This window comes from Nerophis lumbriciformis, linkage group LG04 (genome assembly GCF_033978685.3).
Source record: "Nerophis lumbriciformis linkage group LG04, RoL_Nlum_v2.1, whole genome shotgun sequence".
NCBI classification, from domain to species: Eukaryota; Metazoa; Chordata; class Actinopteri; order Syngnathiformes; family Syngnathidae; genus Nerophis; species Nerophis lumbriciformis.
The window spans coordinates 2543536-2562561 of record NC_084551.2 but is presented as its reverse complement, the minus strand read 5'-3'; the positions used below and the strand labels follow the sequence as shown (position 1 = coordinate 2562561).

General features: G+C 43.0%; 1 protein-coding gene across 3 annotated transcripts in view; it reads left to right on the top strand.

The window, feature by feature from the left end:
- Positions 1–19026, top strand: part of znf574 (zinc finger protein 574) — an 81084-nt gene that overhangs the window by 53325 nt on the left and 8733 nt on the right. For all 3 annotated transcript variants that reach the window (XM_061947358.1, XM_061947351.1, XM_061947343.1), the window contains 3 exons: positions 464–558; positions 11753–11901; positions 18417–18704. In XM_061947358.1, coding sequence (XP_061803342.1) covers positions 464–558; positions 11753–11901; positions 18417–18704 — 532 coding nt within the window. The remainder of the gene's footprint in view (positions 1–463; positions 559–11752; positions 11902–18416; positions 18705–19026) is intronic.

The window sequence follows — 19026 nt, the reverse complement described above, 5'->3', positions numbered from 1 at the left end:
AACATTTGGTGGTTAGTAGAGATGACCCTAGTGCAAATTGTCATCCTTAAGGCGGCCTCAGGGGCCAGCTGTCTCTGAAATATAGATTTTCCCCCCCCCTGCCAACCTTGTCTGTTTAGCAGACAGCAGACACAACCTGTCCATCTGTGGTAAATATATCATTCTAGCCTGGAAAGCTGCAAAAATGGCCAGTTTAAATACTACCTTCCCCACTTGAGTTGATGTATAGTGCAACGTAAAGCAGTGGATAAATGCAGTCTTTGTTTTAGTTTATTGCTGTTCTTTTATCTACTGCCATTAGACACACTGCTAATGCCCCTCGTTTAACAAGAAGCCCAGCCCCTTGCTGACTTATTTGTTTAGATTTTTTAAAAGTGCATTTTAAGGTCATACTGAGACAAATATTGGCTGTTAAATCTTGTCTAATACCAATGTTTTGTTTTTTTCCCCCTCCAAATATTAGACTTCTCCACACCAACCATCCGTTCCCCTGCCCAGAATGCGGAGAAGCGTTCTGCCGCAGGAAGGACCTCGACCTGCACTCGCTAACTCATCAAGGTCAGACTGGGGGGGGGGCTCCAACCCTGCAGGAACAATTCACCCACACACTTGTATTGTCAGCAGGAACAATGCATCAAGTTGGAAGCTTTGTGTCGCTTGTAAAATCTCCCTTTGTGCGTTTCTTGCGTACAACTCGCATGTGTGTCTATTGTCTATTGGCAGTCATTTCCTTTTTTCCCTGCAGCCGGCGTAATTCAGTGGGAATAAAGATGAGGGATGAGCGCAATTGTGGAGACATAACGAGAAATCTGTTCCGCCGTCCTAATGGAAGACAATCAATTATGATGTTCTTATTAGTACGACTTGCAGTGAATTACTATTGACTAATGCAGAGTCGGCGATAAATACCACTGCCATGCCATGTCTTGTTTATTCCCAAACATCCATGTTATATGTGCATTATTCCCCTGATGCATTAGGTCAATGAATTTCTATTGATCCGCTTCTCAAGTGGAATGGAGGGAGGTAGAGGTAAATGAATTAGGTCATCATGCCGACACTTTGTCTTAATCACAAGGGTGGGGGCCCTCATTAGTAAAGCTTGGAGAGCCCGTGTGCTGCAGTCTGCAGACGATTGGAGGGATTGATCCACTGATCAGCCCAGGGCCATAGGGCGTGCTTGTCCTTATTAAAGGTTTAATTGGTCGGTCCCAGAGGGTGGGGCAGCGGGGATCACCCTTACTGGGTCGGAAAGTACAGATGGTTTGCAGATTCCGAGCTGTTGGCGTGACGACCTGTGTACATGCTGATGTGTCAGCGATTTCCCAGACAGATTGTCGCCACAGTGGGGATGCTGTTTGCTTTGCCCAAATACCCCCAGGACTGCAAGTGGCCTGAGCTGATTCATTGATGGGGAGGAATCAATAGGAAATGCAGAAAATGAATCTGAGCATTACTTTTGTGTCAGAAACCATTTCTCAAACAGAAATTGCTACAGCACAATTACATACCTGCCAACTACTCCGGTTTTCCCGTAATTAGTACGGTTTTCATCAACCTATTCCGGGTTACGGTTGCAGTGATAAAAAATACGGTTTTTCATTAATTTAAAAAAAATTTTTTTTTTTAAAGTTTTATTCACGAAATCGCGTAACAACAATGACAATCGACACTGCTTCCCGTAACTTCCTATCGAGCCATTCCGAATGCCATGCGCGAGGCTATTTATAGCACCGCTGCCAAGCACGAGGCACCAGTTGCCATTGTTTCCAAACGAGCGAACGATCGTGGAATCAGCCGGAGAAAAATCGCAAACGAGTCTTAAACCGAAAAGAAAACTGCAGTCATTCCGTGAAGAATATTCAAAAGCCTATCCGGGAATAATTATCCGTTCCAAAAAGGGTGAAAACTACGCAAATTGCACCTTGTGCAGACAAGGTTTTTCGATCGGACACGGAGGAATTAGCGATGTAAAAGACCACGTTGGGACAAAAGAACACAAGTCTAATGCCGTTGCTAGCGATACAAGTGGAAAACTTTCAACGTTTTTCGGATTTTAGCCACAAAAAGGTAATGACACCAATGTTATCTATTGGAATTGTTTAGTACTGTTATACTGTTAAAAGTGTTTATACTATTTATGCTTTCAAGTCCAAGTTGAAGAAATCTTGTTAAATGTTGACAGCATAACTACCAAAATACAGAAGTATGTCCTTAATATTTTTGCAGTGCTATTTCTGTTGAAAAGTTCAAATGATTACATTAGAGATGTGATGTGCCACTTTTCAAGTGTCTGATGGCTTCAATTAATTTTTCATATTTTGAATTCTTTTGAAAGGCTTACAAAAAAACTACATTTGAATTGTAATTCCATGCTATTGACAGGACTATTAATTTTAATGAAGTTAGCTTACCATGTTTACAGTATGATAATTGTGATAGAAATGTGAATTTTAGGCACAGAATATTTTTTACAATTGAACAAGGCAGTAGATTATACAAGCTTGGACAGAAAGTTAATAATGACACCAATTTTTTTTAATGGAATTGTTTAGTACTGTTTTACCATTTGTTTACTGTAAAAAGTGTTTATACTTTCAATTAACAAATTGAAGTCTTGTGAAAGGTTGACAGGATAACTGGCATTAACTGTCAAAATAATTTCAAACTATTGAAGTTAGCTTACAGAATAAACATGTCAATCAAGCCATATGATTTTTGCTGTAATATTTTTGTTTTGAAAAGTCACTGTGACTGATAGAAAAGTGATGGTTTAAGCAACATTTTAACCTGTCTGAATGCAATCAATCATTTTGCGTCGGGGGGCTTCGCCCACCTGAACCCCCCCACCAGGACTTTGTCCTGGACCTACCGGGGCCTGCGGCCCCTGGACCCTGGCTACTAGGTTTTTCTGATTTCAAAAGTTGGCAGGTATGCAATTAATGTTTATTTTCATTCAATCGCATCTGCCAGGTATTTGTCTCAGCAACTGATAAATGTGTTGAGTGGATCCCAGTGACAAATTATTCTGTCTAAATTTGTTTTTTTGTGCCGCACATCGTAAACTCCCACTTTTTCTCATTTCAAAGCTAATGAAGCGGCAAAGTGTCGATGAGCCAGCGTGAGCGACCTTTTCTTTCCCAAATCCAATTCGCCGGAGACTCTAATGACGCTAGCATTACTTATTAAATCGAAATGTGTACGCCTGGTGAAAGTTAAGATGAATGCTGCAGCTCGGAAGATGGAGTCAAATAACAAGCTTTAATGACTTTAAGCAGGACTTTGATCACTTGAGCTCGGTCGTTCAGTATCACTCATGTCTTGCATTTACATAGTCAATTTGATTCAAGTTAGTGTTCATCAAATATAGGGCTGCAACAACTAATCGATTAAAATCCATCCATCCATCCATCCATCCATCTTCTTCCGCTTATCCGAGGTCGGGTCGCGGGTGCAGCAGCCTAAGCAGGGAAGCCCAGACTTCCCTCTCCCCAGCCACTTCGTCCAGCTCTTCCTGTGGGACCCCGAGGCGTTCCCAGGCCAGCCGGGAGACATAGTCTTCCCAACATGTCCTGGGTCTTCCCCGCGGCCTCCTACCGGTCGGACGTGCCCTAAACACCTCCCTAGGGAGGCGCTCGGGTGGCATCCTGACCAGATGCCCGAACCACCTCATCTGGCTCCTCTCGATGTGGAGGAGCAGCGGCTTTACTTTGAGCTCCTCCCGGATGGCAGAGCTTCTCACCCTATCTCTAAGGGAGAGCCCCGCCACCCGGCGGAGGAAACTCATTTCGGCCGCTTGTACCCGTGATCTTGTCCTTTCGGTCATAACCCAAAGCTCATGACCATAGGTGAGGATGGGAACGTAGATCGACCGGTAAATTGAGAGCTTTGCCTTCCGGCTCAGCTCCTTCTTCACCACAACGGATCGATACAGCGTCCGCATTACTGAAGACGCCGCACCGATCCGCCTGTCGATCTCACCATCCACTCTTCCCCCACTCGTGAACAAGACTCCGAGGTACTTGAACTCCTCCACTTGGGGCAAGATCTCCTCCCCAACCCGGAGATGGCACTCCACCCTTTTCCGGGCGAGAACCATGGACTCGGACTTGGAGGTGCTGATTCTCATCCCAGTCGCTTCACACTCAGCTGCGAACCGATCCAGTGAGAGCTGAAGATCCTGGACAGATGAAGCCATCAGGACCACATCATCTGCAAAAAGCAGAGACCTAATCCTGCAGCCACCAAACCAGATCCCCTCAACGCCATGACTGCGCCTAGAAATTCTGTCCATAAAAGTTATGAACAGAATTGGTGACAAAGGGCGATTAAAATCAATTATAAAAATAGTTGGCGATTAATTTAGTCATCGATTCGTTGTAGCTATGCTATGCGCATGCGCTGAGGCTACGTTTTTTTTTTTTTTTTTTTGTATTTTTTTAATAAACCTTTATTTATAAACTGCAACGTTTACAAACAGCTGAGAAACAATAATCAAAATAAGTACAAAACAGCGCTACGTTTCAAGAGGTGGGGGTAAGCCAGCCAATGATGTGTCATGTACAGCTCACGTGACTACGCCGTCGCCTCTGCTGGAAACATTCGAAACATGGCGGACGAATACGATAGTTTGTTGCAGCCATGGATGAAGAGAAGAACTCACAGTACGTAACTTTTTAAGTGCATAGTCCGGGTACATTGATCTGTTGTGTCCGTCTTTGTGTGTTTTTAATATTTTGTTAACGAGGAGATGTTTATTAGCCAGGCCTCCCTCGCCTGCCTGCAGCTGTTAACACAGACCCACAGGCGTGAGCACATTAGCCCTATACTAGCGTCCCTTTACTGGCTCCCTGTGCGTTACCGAATCCATTTTAAACTCCTACTATTTGTTTTTAAATGTCTAAACAACCTAGCTCCAACATATCTCTCCTATTATCGTGCTCTGTTTGTGTTGTGTTGTGCTTCCTCGTTTCTCTTGCGTTATCTTTTAACCTGCCCATTGTACAGCACTTTGGCTACCCCTGTGGTACATTTTTAAATGCGCTTTATAGATAAAGTTGATTTTATTTGATTTATAAAAAAACCCAAACATTTTTGTAACATTTTCCTTGTTTTATTTGGCATGTTGAAAGAACTTGGTGCCAGTCAACATACTTGCCAACCTTGAGACCTCCGATTTCGGGAGGTGGGGATGGGGCGTCGTTATGAGGGGAGGAGTATATTTACAGCTAGAATTCCCCAAGTATTTCATGTATATATACAGAGGTGGGTAGAGTAGCCAGAAATTGTACTCAAGTAAGAGTACTGTTACTTTAGAGATTTATTACTCAAGTAAAAGTAAGGAGTAGTCACCCAAATATTTACTTGAGTAAAAGTAAAAAGTATGTTGTAAAAAAACTACTCAAGTACTGAGTAACTGATGAGTAACATACACACACATATCATATATATATATATATATATATATATATATATATATATATACATACATTGATATATATACAGTATATAATTTATATTTATTTTTTTTGCCGTTTTTGTTTACATGTTAATAGTGTTTTAATGAATATACATGCATGTTTAACACATATAGATTCCTTTCTTTCATGAAGACAAGAATATAAGTTGGTGTATTACCTGATTCTGATGACTTGCATTGATTGTAATCAGACAGTAGTGATGACAAACGTCCACGTTTTCAAATGGAGGAGAAAAAAAGTTCCTCCTTTCTGTCTAATACCACATGAAAGTGGTTGGTTTTTGGCATCTTATATGTCCAGCTTACATATTCGTTTTTATACACTTTACAAGAAATACATTGGCGGCAAACTCCGTAGCTTGCTAGCTTGTTTGCGCAGGCTTTCGGAGACTCTTATTTTGAAAGCGCAGGCACGATGGAGCGGCACTTTTATTGTGAAGACAGGAACTGTGCAGTCAGTCTTTAGGCTTTTGACGGTTGAAATAAAAAATGGTCTTTTTTCCTAAACACTTTTGATTGATTGATTGGAACTTGTATTAGTAGTTTGCACAGTACAGTACATATTCCGTACAATTGACCACTAAATGGTAACACCCCAATAAGTTTTTCAACTTGTTTAAGTCAGGTCATGTGACCACCTGGCTCTGTTTGATTGGTCCAACGTCACCAGTGACTGCATCTGATTGGTGGAACGGAGTGAACGTCACCAGTGACTGTATTTGTTGAAACGCAGGCACTTTGAAGGTCTGTCTGACAGACCAAAACAAACAAAGCGTGCATTAACAGATCGATAAAAATTAGTAGCGAGCTGAATGTAGATAAAAGTAGCGGAGTAAAAGTAGCGTTTCTTCTCTATAAATATACTCAAGTAAAAGTAAAAGTATGTTGCATTAAAACTACTCTTAGAAGTACAATTTATCCCAAAAGTTACTCAAGTAGATGTAACGGAGTAAATGTAGCGCGTTACTACCCACCTCTGTATATATATATATTAGAGATGCGCGGTTTGCGGACACAACCGCGGATTATCCGCGGGTCGGGCGGTTGAAATAAAAAAAAAAAAGATTTTATCCGCGGGTCGGGTCGGGCGGTTGAAATAAAAAAAAATTAGATTTTAAATAGATTCAGGCGGGTGGCAGTTAAACCAATTCGGAAATATATATACATAGTTAAATGTTGTTACCCACATACGAAAAACGAGCAGGCACCTGCAGCATATGCCACAACAGAAGAAAAAAAAAAGAGATGGCAAAGCCGGCAGCAAGCGTGGTACGCGACAAACTAAAAAAGGGAATACTAAAGACCATGGGAAAAAAAGGCCAGAAAAGTTCAGCGTGGACTCGTTTTTATGAGGTTGTAAATCAGGATGATAGTAATGCTGGCTACGTGATTTGCAAGAGCTGCGACGCTGTTTATGTCTACGACAGTCACAAAACCGGGACATCTAGCATGGTGCATCACATTTGTGCAAAACCCCGAACGTCCACAAACACCCTGAGCATGAGCAGTTTCGTCCGCCGTGATCCCAGAAGAGTGCCACAGGATGTTAAAACAAGATAGAACGCAGCTGCCTGCAGCAGTTTGAGTGGCGCGAGCGCGCTTGGAGGTGCGCTCAGCGCGGCTCCCAGATGATTGCGCACTGGTGTGCGTCTGGGCCGTGACAGCGTGGCACGCATTGAATGTCTCTGCTGCATTGGATCAGTCTCCTTTCTTTAACAGGCAAAAGCTTTATAACCTCACTAATGCCTTGCATCGTCTATATTAGATATATAACAACGGGCGGGTGCGGGCGGGTGCGGTTTTGATTAAATGTTAGTTCGGGTGGATGGCGGATGGTTGACGACTTTTGTGATGCGGTTGTGGATGAAATAATTGCCTATCCGCGCATCTAATATATATATATATATATATATATATATATGTAGACATCCGCAAATGAGAACGGGATGTTGCTTCCAGCTATCAGCATAGCCATCTTTGTTACACCATCGGGTCTCCATTTAGCGAGGTGGCCCATAAAACTGGGCTGGGACCGGTGCGCAGTGCTGCGTTGCCCCGCTTTGTGCTTCGCTGACCGTTCATGACTGAGTATATCCCTTCGGCCACCGTGTTCAATGGAGAAGTCTGTTCTACAAAATTTACAGGCAGCATACCCCTTCCCCTTCGAACTGTCCTGGATAAACTGAAATTCTTGTTTCCATTCGTTTTGGAACTTACAAGCGTATTTCTTCATCTTACTCGTCGTATGCATCGCCACGGCTGTATCTTCCTCGTTCTTCTGCTTCGTCTCCTTGTTGTGTGCGCAGTTGTGCACTCTCTAAAAGCCGTAGATGTTATAACGTGATTGGGCAGGCACGCTGTTTATATTGTGGGAAAGCGGACGTGAAAACAGGCTGTCCTCACTCAGGTCCGCACGGATCTGGAGGGGCGTAGCCTCCAGCTCCGGCTGAAAATCGGGAGATTTTCGGGAGAATATTTGTCCCGGGAGGTTTTCGGGAGAGGCGCTGAATTTGGGGAGTCTCCCGGAAAATTAAGCAGGGTTGGCAAGTATGCCAGCCAATGTTCCCTCTAATTTTTCATGTGTGTGAGCAAACGCAAAAACTCCCTGAGCATTCAGTGGAGCCCATGTGAGCAACATCACACGTGCACACTGTGGCTACACCAACAGCACACCTGTCCCAAACCTGACTAAATAACAAGTTCAATCTCCATCCATCCATCCATTTTCTACCGCTTGTCCCTTTCGATGTCGCGGGGGGTGCTGGAGCCTATTTCAGCTGCATTCGGGCAGAAGGCGGGGTACACACTGGACAAGTCCCTACCTCATCGCAGGGCCAACACAGATAGACAGACAACATTCTCTTATTATTATAATCAAATGACAGCAGTCATTTCCATGAGGTTATATTCTAATAAGTGTTTAGGCCCACTTACAATGACAATAACAAAAACTATTGTTTTTCATGAACTGTGTACTTGTTTTGTTTGTCTGGGTGGAGGTCCTGCTTTGGAAATAATTTGTACCCCTTTCAGACATTGCATTTAGTGCCCATTAAAACATTCACATGTTGCACAATGAGATGTAAGCAGGGGATCATGTGTACATTCCTGCAACTTCCTGTTTGTAAAAAATATATTTTTATTAGTATTTTTTTAAAGTACTAACAGCATTTCATGATTAATATTTATAAATTAAGATTCCTAATAAATGACACTAGACTAAGCACACATTTGTTTGGTAAATCATAGTGTAACGACCTGGAATGACACTTTATGTGTGGTGTTGGAGTTGTTCGACTTTTTGTGTGGCTGTAAACGCATCACTGGCTAAGTGCCATATGTGCATGTGTTGGCGCAAGTGAGAAAGAGCGAGCGGCTGCTGTTGATATAACAAAGTTGCTTTTGGTCTGGTTTGTACTGCAGAAAATGACCAGTTTTGCTAGATATAATTTATTTTACTAATGTTTTGGTGATGTGTTTATGGCCGACAATAAAGAGTTTTGCTCAGTAAAGTGATGGATGGAATTCATGTCCTCAAAGCGTCTCGACAGACGTTACAATATTTGAACAATGATGACGAAAACTGTTTTCTCTGTCGTGTCCGTGTCGTGTCGAAAATTGTTATGCGCTTATTTTTTTATTTGATTTTGTGCGTGGCATAGATTTGCCGTGCGCAGAGGACGCTTGAGCAGTGCGCAATTGCACAGGCGCGCACCTTAGAGGGAACATTGGTGCCACTATGCTATTTAAAAAAAAAAAAAAATACTGGAAAGGATAGAATGTAGTTTGTCTCTTTTATCCGATTATTATTCGATTAATCGTTGTAATAATTGACAGATTAATCGATTATCAAAATAATCGTTAGTTGCAGCCCTAATCAAATCATGACAAACCAATTGAAGATTAAAAGGGGAAATTGTTTTTTTTGCCTATGATTTACAATCCTTATGAGAGACAAGAACATTATTTTTAATGCATTCTAACTTGTAAATAAAAGTCGCATTCAATGAAGCCAATGGGAGCCATTACATCATTGCGTCTATTGCGTTTATTCCGACCATAAAACCCAATAAATAACCATCCAAAAAGCGCCAACAATACTCCATTTACATTTCGTGACTGGAATATTAACCAAGTATTAGCGATATACCGGATACCGGAGGGTGTGTTCTAACTATCGGAGGATCACACTCCTCAGCCTTCCCGGTAAGGTCTATTCAGGTGTACTGGAGAGGAGGCTACGCCGGATAGTCGAACCTCGGATTCAGGAGGAACAGTGTGGTTTTCGTCCTGGTCGTGGAACTGTGGACCAGCTCTATACTCTCGGCAGGGTTCTTGAGGGTGCATGGGAGTTTGCCCAACCAGTCTACATGTGTTTTGTGGACTTGGAGAAGGCATTCGACCGTGTCCCTCGGGAAGTCCTGTGGGGAGTGCTCAGAGAGTACGGGGTATCGGACTGTCTGATTGTGGCAGTCCGCTCCCTGTATGATCAGTGCCAGAGCTTGGTCCGCATTGCCGGTAGTAAGTCGGACACGTTTCCAGTGAGGGTTGGACTCCGCCAAGGCTGCCCTTTGTCACCGATTCTGTTCATAACTTTTATGGACAGAATTCCTAGGCGCAGTCAAGGCGTTGAGGGGATCTGGTTTGGTGGCTGCAGGATTAGGTCTCTGCTATTTGCAGATGATGTGGTCCTGATGGCTTCATCTGGCCAGGATCTTCAGCTCTCACTGGATCGGTTCGCAGCTGAGTGTGAAGCGACTGGGATGAGAATCAGCACCTCCAAGTCCGAGTCCATGGTTCTCGCTCGGAAAAGGGTGGAGTGCCATCTCCGGGTTGGGGAGGAGATCTTGCCCCAAGTGGAGGAGTTCAAGTACCTCGGAGTCTTGTTCACGAGTGAGGGAAGAGTGGATCGTGAGATCGACAGGCGGATCGGTGCGGCGTCTTCAGTATTGCGGACGCTGTATCGATCCGTTGTGGTGAAGAAGGAGCTGAGCCGGAAGGCAAAGCTCTCAATTTACCGGTTGATCTACGTTCCCATCCTCACCTATGGTCATGAGCTTTGGGTTATGACCGAAAGGACAAGATCACGGGTACAAGCGGCCGAAATGAGTTTCCTCCGCCGGGTGGCGGGGCTCTCCCTTAGAGATAGGGTGAGAAGCTCTGCCATTCGGGAGGAGCTCAAAGTAAAGCCGCTGCTCCTCCACATGGAGAGGAGCCAGATGAGGTGGTTCGGGCATCTGGTCAGGATGCCACCCGAACACCTCCCTAGGGAGGTGTTTAGGGCACGTCCGACCGGTAGGAGGCCGCGGGGAAGACCCAGGACACGTTGGGAAGACTATGTCTCCCGGCTGGCCTGGGACCGCCTCGGGGTCCCACAGGAAGAGCTGGACGAAGTGGCTGGGGAGAGGGAAGTCTGGGCTTCCCTGCTTAGGCTGCTGCCCCCGCGACCCGACCTCGGATAAGCGGAAGAAGATGGATGGATAGCGATATTGTTAATATAAGCGCTAACGTTGAGGACTTGCACTTAGCGGAACATTAATCAGAGAGAGGCAACTTCCTTATGCTGCTGACATAAAATGGAGAAAGTTTATTCTAGGTCATATAAATCACGCCTCTCACGTTGATAGTAAAATTATGTTGACAAACTGAAGTTGGTAAACCTTGGCAGCCAATTTTGACCCGGAGATGGCGAGAAAAACACTGGTTTGCACCCACCTGTTTTTTTTTTTTTAACCCTCTGCGAGAATTATGAGTCATTCTTAATGTAAACAAGAAGATATCAACATCCCAACAGTCGCTTCCAAGTGGGAGCAGACATTGTACATTCAGTGATGTTTTGTTAAGTTTGTTGGCTCTCATGTTTGCATGAGTTGTGGTCAGTGTTGTTGTTGAAGGAAAAAGTGAACGTTGTGATGTGTCTATTTAATTAATGTGTCTTTGTATGCTAAAAATGAGCATAATACAAAAATATTACCTGTTGATATGAATGTGCCTGTTACTTCATTACATGTGTATTTACTGCGTGTATATAAAACCTTGATAAAAGTGTTATGGTGTTTGTTTATGCGCTTTATAGGCAGAATAGAGAGAGTCCCATAGGCTCCATTGTAAGTGGACTTTGGTTCGCATTTATTTACGAGTTAGAATGCATTTAAAAAAAAGAAGAAACATATGTGTGCTTGTTTATTTATTTTTTTAGACAAAACTGGTTACAGCAACGGTATATGATGGCAAGCACTTAAAAACAAACACATTATTCCTCTCTCGTTGCAGACAAGGAGCCGGTCAACTGCCCTCACTGCTCGTCTGCGTTTATAAACCAGGCTGTGCTGGACATCCACCTACAGCGCTGCCCCACCTCTGAGGAGGAGAGGCTCACCGGCCGTGGGAGGGGCCAGGGCCGAGGCCGCTCAACTGGACAGGTCGGTGACACAGAAAACCTATTGAACCACTTCTGCTTGTATTATCTCTAAAGCTGTCAAAAAGAATGAGTTGGCACATGTGATTAATCACAAAATATTATAATTTTAAACATGTACTGTACAGGTAAAAGCCAGTAAATTAGAATATTTTGAAAAACTTGATTTATTTCAGTAATTGCATTCAAAAGGTGTAACTTGTACATTATATTTATTCATTGCACACAGACTGATGCATTCAAATGTTTATTTCATTTAATTTTGATGATTTGAAGTGGCAACAAATGAAAATCCAAAATTCCGTGTGTCACAAAATTAGAATATTACTTAAGGCTAATACAAAAAAGGGATTTTTAGAAATGTTGGCCAACTGAAAAGTATGAAAATGAAAAATATGAGCATGTACAATACTCAATACTTGGTTGGAGCTCCTTTTGCCTCAATTACTGCGTTAATGCGGCGTGGCATGGAGTCGATGAGTTTCTGGCACTGCTCAGGTGTTATGAGATCCCAGGTTGCTCTGATAGTGGCCTTCAACTCTTCTGCGTTTTTGGGTCTGGCATTCTGCATCTTCCTTTTCACAATACCCCACAGATTTTCTATGGGGCTAAGGTCAGGGGAGTTGGCGGGCCAATTTAGAACAGAAATACCATGGTCCGTAAACCAGGCACGGGTAGATTTTGCGCTGTGTGCAGGCGCCAAGTCCTGTTGGAACTTGAAATCTCCATCTCCATAGAGCAGGTCAGCAGCAGGAAGCATGAAGTGCTCTAAAACTTGCTGGTAGACGACTGCGTTGACCCTGGATCTCAGGAAACAGAGTGGACCGACACCAGCAGATGACATGGCACCCCAAACCATCACTGATGGTGGAAACTTTACACTAGACTTCAGGCAACGTGGATCCTGTGCCTCTCCTGTCTTCCTCCAGACTCTGGGACCTCGATTTCCAAAGGAAATGCAAAATTTGCTTTCGTCAGAAAACATGACTTTGGACCACTCAGCAGCAGTCCAGCTGGTGTCGGTCCACTCTGTTTCCTGAGATCCAGGGTCAACGCAGCCGTCTACCAGCAAGTTTTAGAGCACTTCATGCTTCCTGCTGCTGACCTGCTCTATGGAATTACTGAAATAAATCAAGTTTTTCAAAATATTCTAATTTACTGGCTTTTACCTGTATATACGCAGACTAATCACACAATTTATTCTGACTTTACCTCAATCGCGGATGGTTACCTAAAAGGCAGCGTGGCGTGTTGTTATATGGTCGGTGATCAGGTCAGTGTATACGCCAGTATTAAGACGAGTGAAGAGGTTCCGACTCATTTCAAAATTCACCTTGACTAGACTTTAGATCTCGGGCGCCTATTAGGTTGATCGCGAGCTACCAGTCGATCGCACAGGGTGTGTCAGTCGCTTGCAAGGCATCAAAAAAAAATAGACCTTAAAAGTAGAGATGTCCGATAATGGCTTTTTTCCCGATATTGTTCAACTCTTAATTACCGATTCCGTTATCAACCGATACCGATATATACAGTCGTGGAATTAACACATTATTATGCCTAATTTTGTTGTGATGCTCCGCTGGATGCATTAGACTTAGACTTCTTTTTTATTGTCATTCAAATTTGAACTTTACAGTACAGATAAGAATGAAATTTTGTTGCATTAGCTCATGGTAGTGCAGGATAAAAAAGCAATACGGTGCATATATAAATAAATAAATAGGTTTCTGTACAGATAAATATATTGCACTTTTTCATATGCATCCACGTTTATGGATGCATGTTATATTGTCTTTTTTATTCCAGCGAGTTAATCCATTTTGGAGGGAATTGAGGGGATAATTATGATGCGTTCAAGAGTCTTACAGCCTGAGGGAAGAAGCTGTTACAGAACCTGGAGGTTCTGCTGTGGAGGCTGCGGAACCTCTTTCTAGAGTCCAGCAGTGAAAACAGTCCTTGGTTAAACAATGTAACAAGGTTTTCCAAAATAAATCAACTCAAGTTATGGAAAAAATGCCAACATGGCACTGCCATATTTTTAATTGAAGTCACAAAGTGCATTATTTTTTTTAACATGCCTCAAAACTGAGCGAGCATGAGGAGGTTGAGGTGGGCGGGGTTGGTGGAGGCGGGGTTGCGGGGGGTGTATATTATAGCGTCCCGGAAGAGTTAGTGCTGCAAGGGGTTCTGGGTATTTGTTCTGTTGTGTTTATGTTGTGTTAGGTTGTGGATGTTCTCCCGAAATGTGTTTGTCATTCTTGTTTGGTGTGGGTTCACAGTGTGGCGCATATTTGTAACCGTGTTAAAGTTGTTTATACGGCCACCCTCAGTGTGACCTGTATGGCTGTTGACCAAGTATGACTTGCATTCACTTGTGTGTGTGAAAAGCCGTAGATAATGTGATTGGGCCGGCACGCAAAGGCAGTGCCTTTAAGGTTTATTGGCGCTCTGTACTTCTCCCTACGTCCGTGTACACGGCGGCGTTTTAAAAAGTCATACATTTTACTTTTTGAAACCGGTACCGATAATTTCCGAAACTACATTTTAAAGCATTTATCGGCCGATAATATCGGGCATCCCTACTTAAAAGTACCGATCATCAATTTTCACGATGACGTCACTTTCGTCGCTCGATTGACATTCACGTCACCCAGGGGTCTTGAGATGATCGCTGTTGAAAAAATACGACCGGCAGGAAAGCAAGAAACAATTTGTATTTCAACACTCTCTCGCCAAACACCAGCTGTCAAAATTGTAAAGACTGACCGCACAGTTCCTGTCTTCACAATAAAAGTCCTGCTCCATCCTGCCTGTGCTCACAAAATAAGGGTCTTGGAAAACTAGTGCATACAAGCTAGGAAGCTATGGAGTTAGCCTCCAATGTATTTCTTGTAAAGGGTGTAACATCGAGTATGGAAGCAGGATGAATAAGAAGCTAAAAAAAACAAACACTTTCATGTGATGTTGGAAAGAGGACTTTTCCCCCCCTCCACAATGTAAATTTCAAGTCGTGGAACTTATCAGCACTTCTGTGAATCCTGTCTGATTCCAACCAATGCGAGTCATCAAAATAAGGTAATACACCGACTTATATTCTTGTCTTCCAAAAAAATTAAAGGAATCTATGTGCATTAAACATGCTTGCTTGTATCTTTATTAAACACCTGTTAACAAAAACATTCTAAATATATATGCGTATATACTGTTTGTGTGTGTGTGTACATATATTTATTTATGCTGTGTGTATGTATATATATATATATATAGGGCTATATAAATAAAGATTGATTGATTGATTGATATATATACATACACACAGCATAAATAAATATATGTATGTAGATAGAAATGTCCGATAATATCGGCCTGCTGATATTATTGGCCGATAAATGCGTTAAAATGCGATAAATGCGTTAAAATGTAATTATCGGTATCGTTTTTTTAAATTATCGGTATCGTGTTTTATTTTATTTTATTTAATTGTATTATTTTTTTTTTTTTTTAAAGTAAATCAACATAAAAAACACAAGATACTAGAGATGCGCGGTTTGCGGGCACAACCGCGGAGTCCGCGGATTACCCGCGGATCGGGCGGATGAAATAAAAAAAAATTTGATTTTATCCGCGGGTCGGGTCGGGCGGTTAAAATAAAAAAAAATTAGATTTTAAATAGATTCAGGCGGGTGGCAGTTAAACCAATTCGGAAATATATATACATAGTTAAATGTTGTTACCCACATACGAAAAACGAGCAGGCACCTGCTGCATATGCCACAACAGAAGAAAGAAAAAAAAAAGAGATGGACACTTTTACGGAGCGGAGAAGGGACGCCTCGCCGGGGTCCGGGACCGAGGCCCCTTCCCCCGAGAGGGCCCCACCGGGAGCCGTAGCTGAGGCGATCCGCGAGAAGGGCCCGACGCACGTCCAGGGTCACCACCGCGCCCACCGCACCGACACCCCGCCTCGTCCGCCTTCGCCGCGGCCGGCGTCACGCGCAGCAGGTAAGCAGCTTACCTGCCCGCCACCCCCGTGGCCGGGGGCTCGTAACAGGGGTCACTCCGCGCGCTCCGCCCGCGCAGCTTACCTGCCCGCCACCCCTGTTGCCGGGGGCGCGTAACAGGGGTCACTCCGCGCGCAGTGCGCTCACGAAAGGGGTGGGGCTCACCCTGGTTGATATAGACAGCAGGACGGTGGCCATGGAAGTTGGAACCCGCTAAGGAGTGTGTAACAACCCACCTGCCGAATCAACTAGCCCTGAAAATGGATGGCGCTGGAGCGTCGGGCCCATACCCAGCCGTCGCCGGCAGCGAGACGCGCTTGGAGGTGCGCTCAGCGCGGCTCCCATATGATTGCGCACTGGTGTGCGTCTGGGTCGTGACAGCGTGGCACGCGAATGTCTGTGCTGCATTGGATCAGTCTCCTTTCTTTAACAGGCAAAAGCTTTATAACCTCACTAATGCCTTGCATCGTCTATATTAGATATATAACAACGGGCGGGTGCGGGCGGGTGCGGTTCTGATCAAATGTTAGGTCGGGTTGATGGCGGATGGCGGATGGTTGACGACTTTCTGATGCGGTTGCAGATGAAATAATTGCCTATCCGTGCATCTCTACAAGATACACTTACAATTAGTGCACCAACCCAAAAAACCTCCCTCCCCCATTCACACTCATTCACACAAAAGGGTTGTTTCTTTCTGTTATTAATATTGTGGTTCCTACATTATATATCAATATATATCAATACAGTCTGCAAGGGATACAGTCCGTAAGCACACATGATTGTGCGTGCTGCTGCTCCACTAATAGTACTAACCTTTAACAGTTAATTTGACTCATTTTCATTAATTACTAGTATCAATGTAACTGTTTTTATATTGTTTTACTTTTTTTTTTATTCAAGAAAACGTTTGAAATTTATTTATCTTATTTTATTTTATTAATTTTTTTTAAAAGTACCTTATCTTCACCACACCTGGTTGTCCAAATTAAGCATAATAATGTGTTAATTCCACGACTGTATATATCGGTTGATATCGGTATCGGTAAATAAAGAGTTGGACAATATCGGAATATCAGATATCGGCAAAAAGCCATTATCGGACATCCCTAATATATATACACACACACACTGTGTGTGTGTGTGTGTGTGTGTGTGTGTGTGTGTGTGTGTGTGTGTGTGTGTGTGTGTGTGTGTGTGTGTGTGTGTGTGTGTGTGTGTGTGTGTGTGTGTGTGTGTGTGTGTGTGTGTGTGTGTGTGTGCGTGTGCGTGTGTGTGTGTGTACTGCGCCATTGTATTCCGACGTATTCAATAAGTTCCGTTTTTTTGTCTATCCTCTTGTTGTGTGGCAGACTGGTTTGTACATGCACATGCATCCGCCACTGTTGTCATTTCTAATACAAAGTAGCGTATAGTTGGAATTCATCTCCGTCAGTAAATTCGAAATGGAAGCGCTAAAACTACAACATGGCTGAGGAGGAGAAGACAGTCAAAGTAATAATAAGAGTCAAGTAAATAAGACCGCTCATAAAACGACGCATTGTGAAGACACGGTCAGAAGGTCTGTTAATCATAATCTATGCTAAATTTTGACCAAAGAACCACCATTACATGTTATGTAGACCACAAGGAATTATTTGAAATGTAAAATAAACTGGTATTTAAAGGGGTCATACTATGATTTTTATTATTGTTACTGTGTGTATAAGTTACCTAATACTAAAACAAAGTGGATAAAATAGGCCAGCTGAAAGTTAATATTAAATGAAAATATTAGATTTTTTTTTTATTGTTACTGTGTGTATAAGTTACCTACTACTAAAATAAAGTGGATAAAATAGGCCAGCTGAAAGTTAATAAATGAAAATATTAGATTTTTTTTTTATTGTTACTGTGTGTATAAGTTACCTACTACTAATATAAAGTGGATAAAAAAGGCCAGCTGAAAGTTAATATTAAATGAAAATATTAGATTTTTTTTCATGCACATAACGTTAATAGGAATCAAAATTGGAATAATAAAGAAATTGCTTAGAAACAGTATAGTAGCACTAACTGAAGTGCTACATTTGTCACCATTCTTACCTGCCAACTGTACAAGTTTAAAATGAAGTAAACTGCTGTGTACTAAAACAATAGACTGCATACTCTTTTACACTGATGGCTTGAATGTGCAGAAAGAAATAACTGCATGTGTCACCTGGGAAGTGAGGCTTTTCTCATCAAGACTGAACACATTTTGCAGCATTTGTTTTTGTACTTTTGCTGCTACCGTATGCTACTGCTGTGTCACAATAAATTCTATTTCCTGCTTTGTTGTCATCATCGCTGCTCAACCTCTAGAGTTTTGTGTAAAGAAGAAACATTTTGATTTGCTTCCAAATTTTATTGTGACACAGTGGACGATGCTTATATGGCGTTTGTGCTGCTACTGAATAAGAGCATTGGGACAACTTTTCTCTCTTCACTGCTTTCCCTTCCTTCTGTCATTTTCTCATTGTCTTCTCCTTGTCTTCAGATGGAATGCGACCTGTGTGGCCACCGCTGCATGACCCAGGAGAGCCTGGACCTCCACCGCCTGTCCCACACAGGCCAGACGCCGCTTAAATGTCCGGTGAGGCCTTGCCGCCGCCGCTTCATCTCCAACAAGGCTCTGGAGGAGCACGTGGTGGCCCACTTCCAAGGCAAGCTGGGGAAGTCCAAAAACCAGGTCCGCTTTGAGTGTCAGATTTGCCACAAGGGGTTCGCCTACAACTCCACCTTCCAAGTTCACATGAGAACCCACACCAACGAGAGGCCCTTCGAGGTAAGTGTGTGGGGGGTGTTTGCATGCTTGCGTGCATCCTTGTTCTTCTGTATCAGAATCATTGTCCTGTCATAATTCCTCTTATTTCCATGTAAGGCACAGACACCTTTTTTATTACCGTATTTTCCGCACCATAAGCCGCCCCGTGTTATAAGCCGCGCCTTCAATGAACGGCATATTTCAAAACTTTGTCCACCTATAAGCCGCCCCGTGTTATAAGCCGCATCTAACTGCGCTACAGGGAATGTCAAAAAAACAGTCAGATAGGTCAGTTAAACTTTAATAATATATTAAAAACCAGCGTTCTAACAACTCTGTTCAC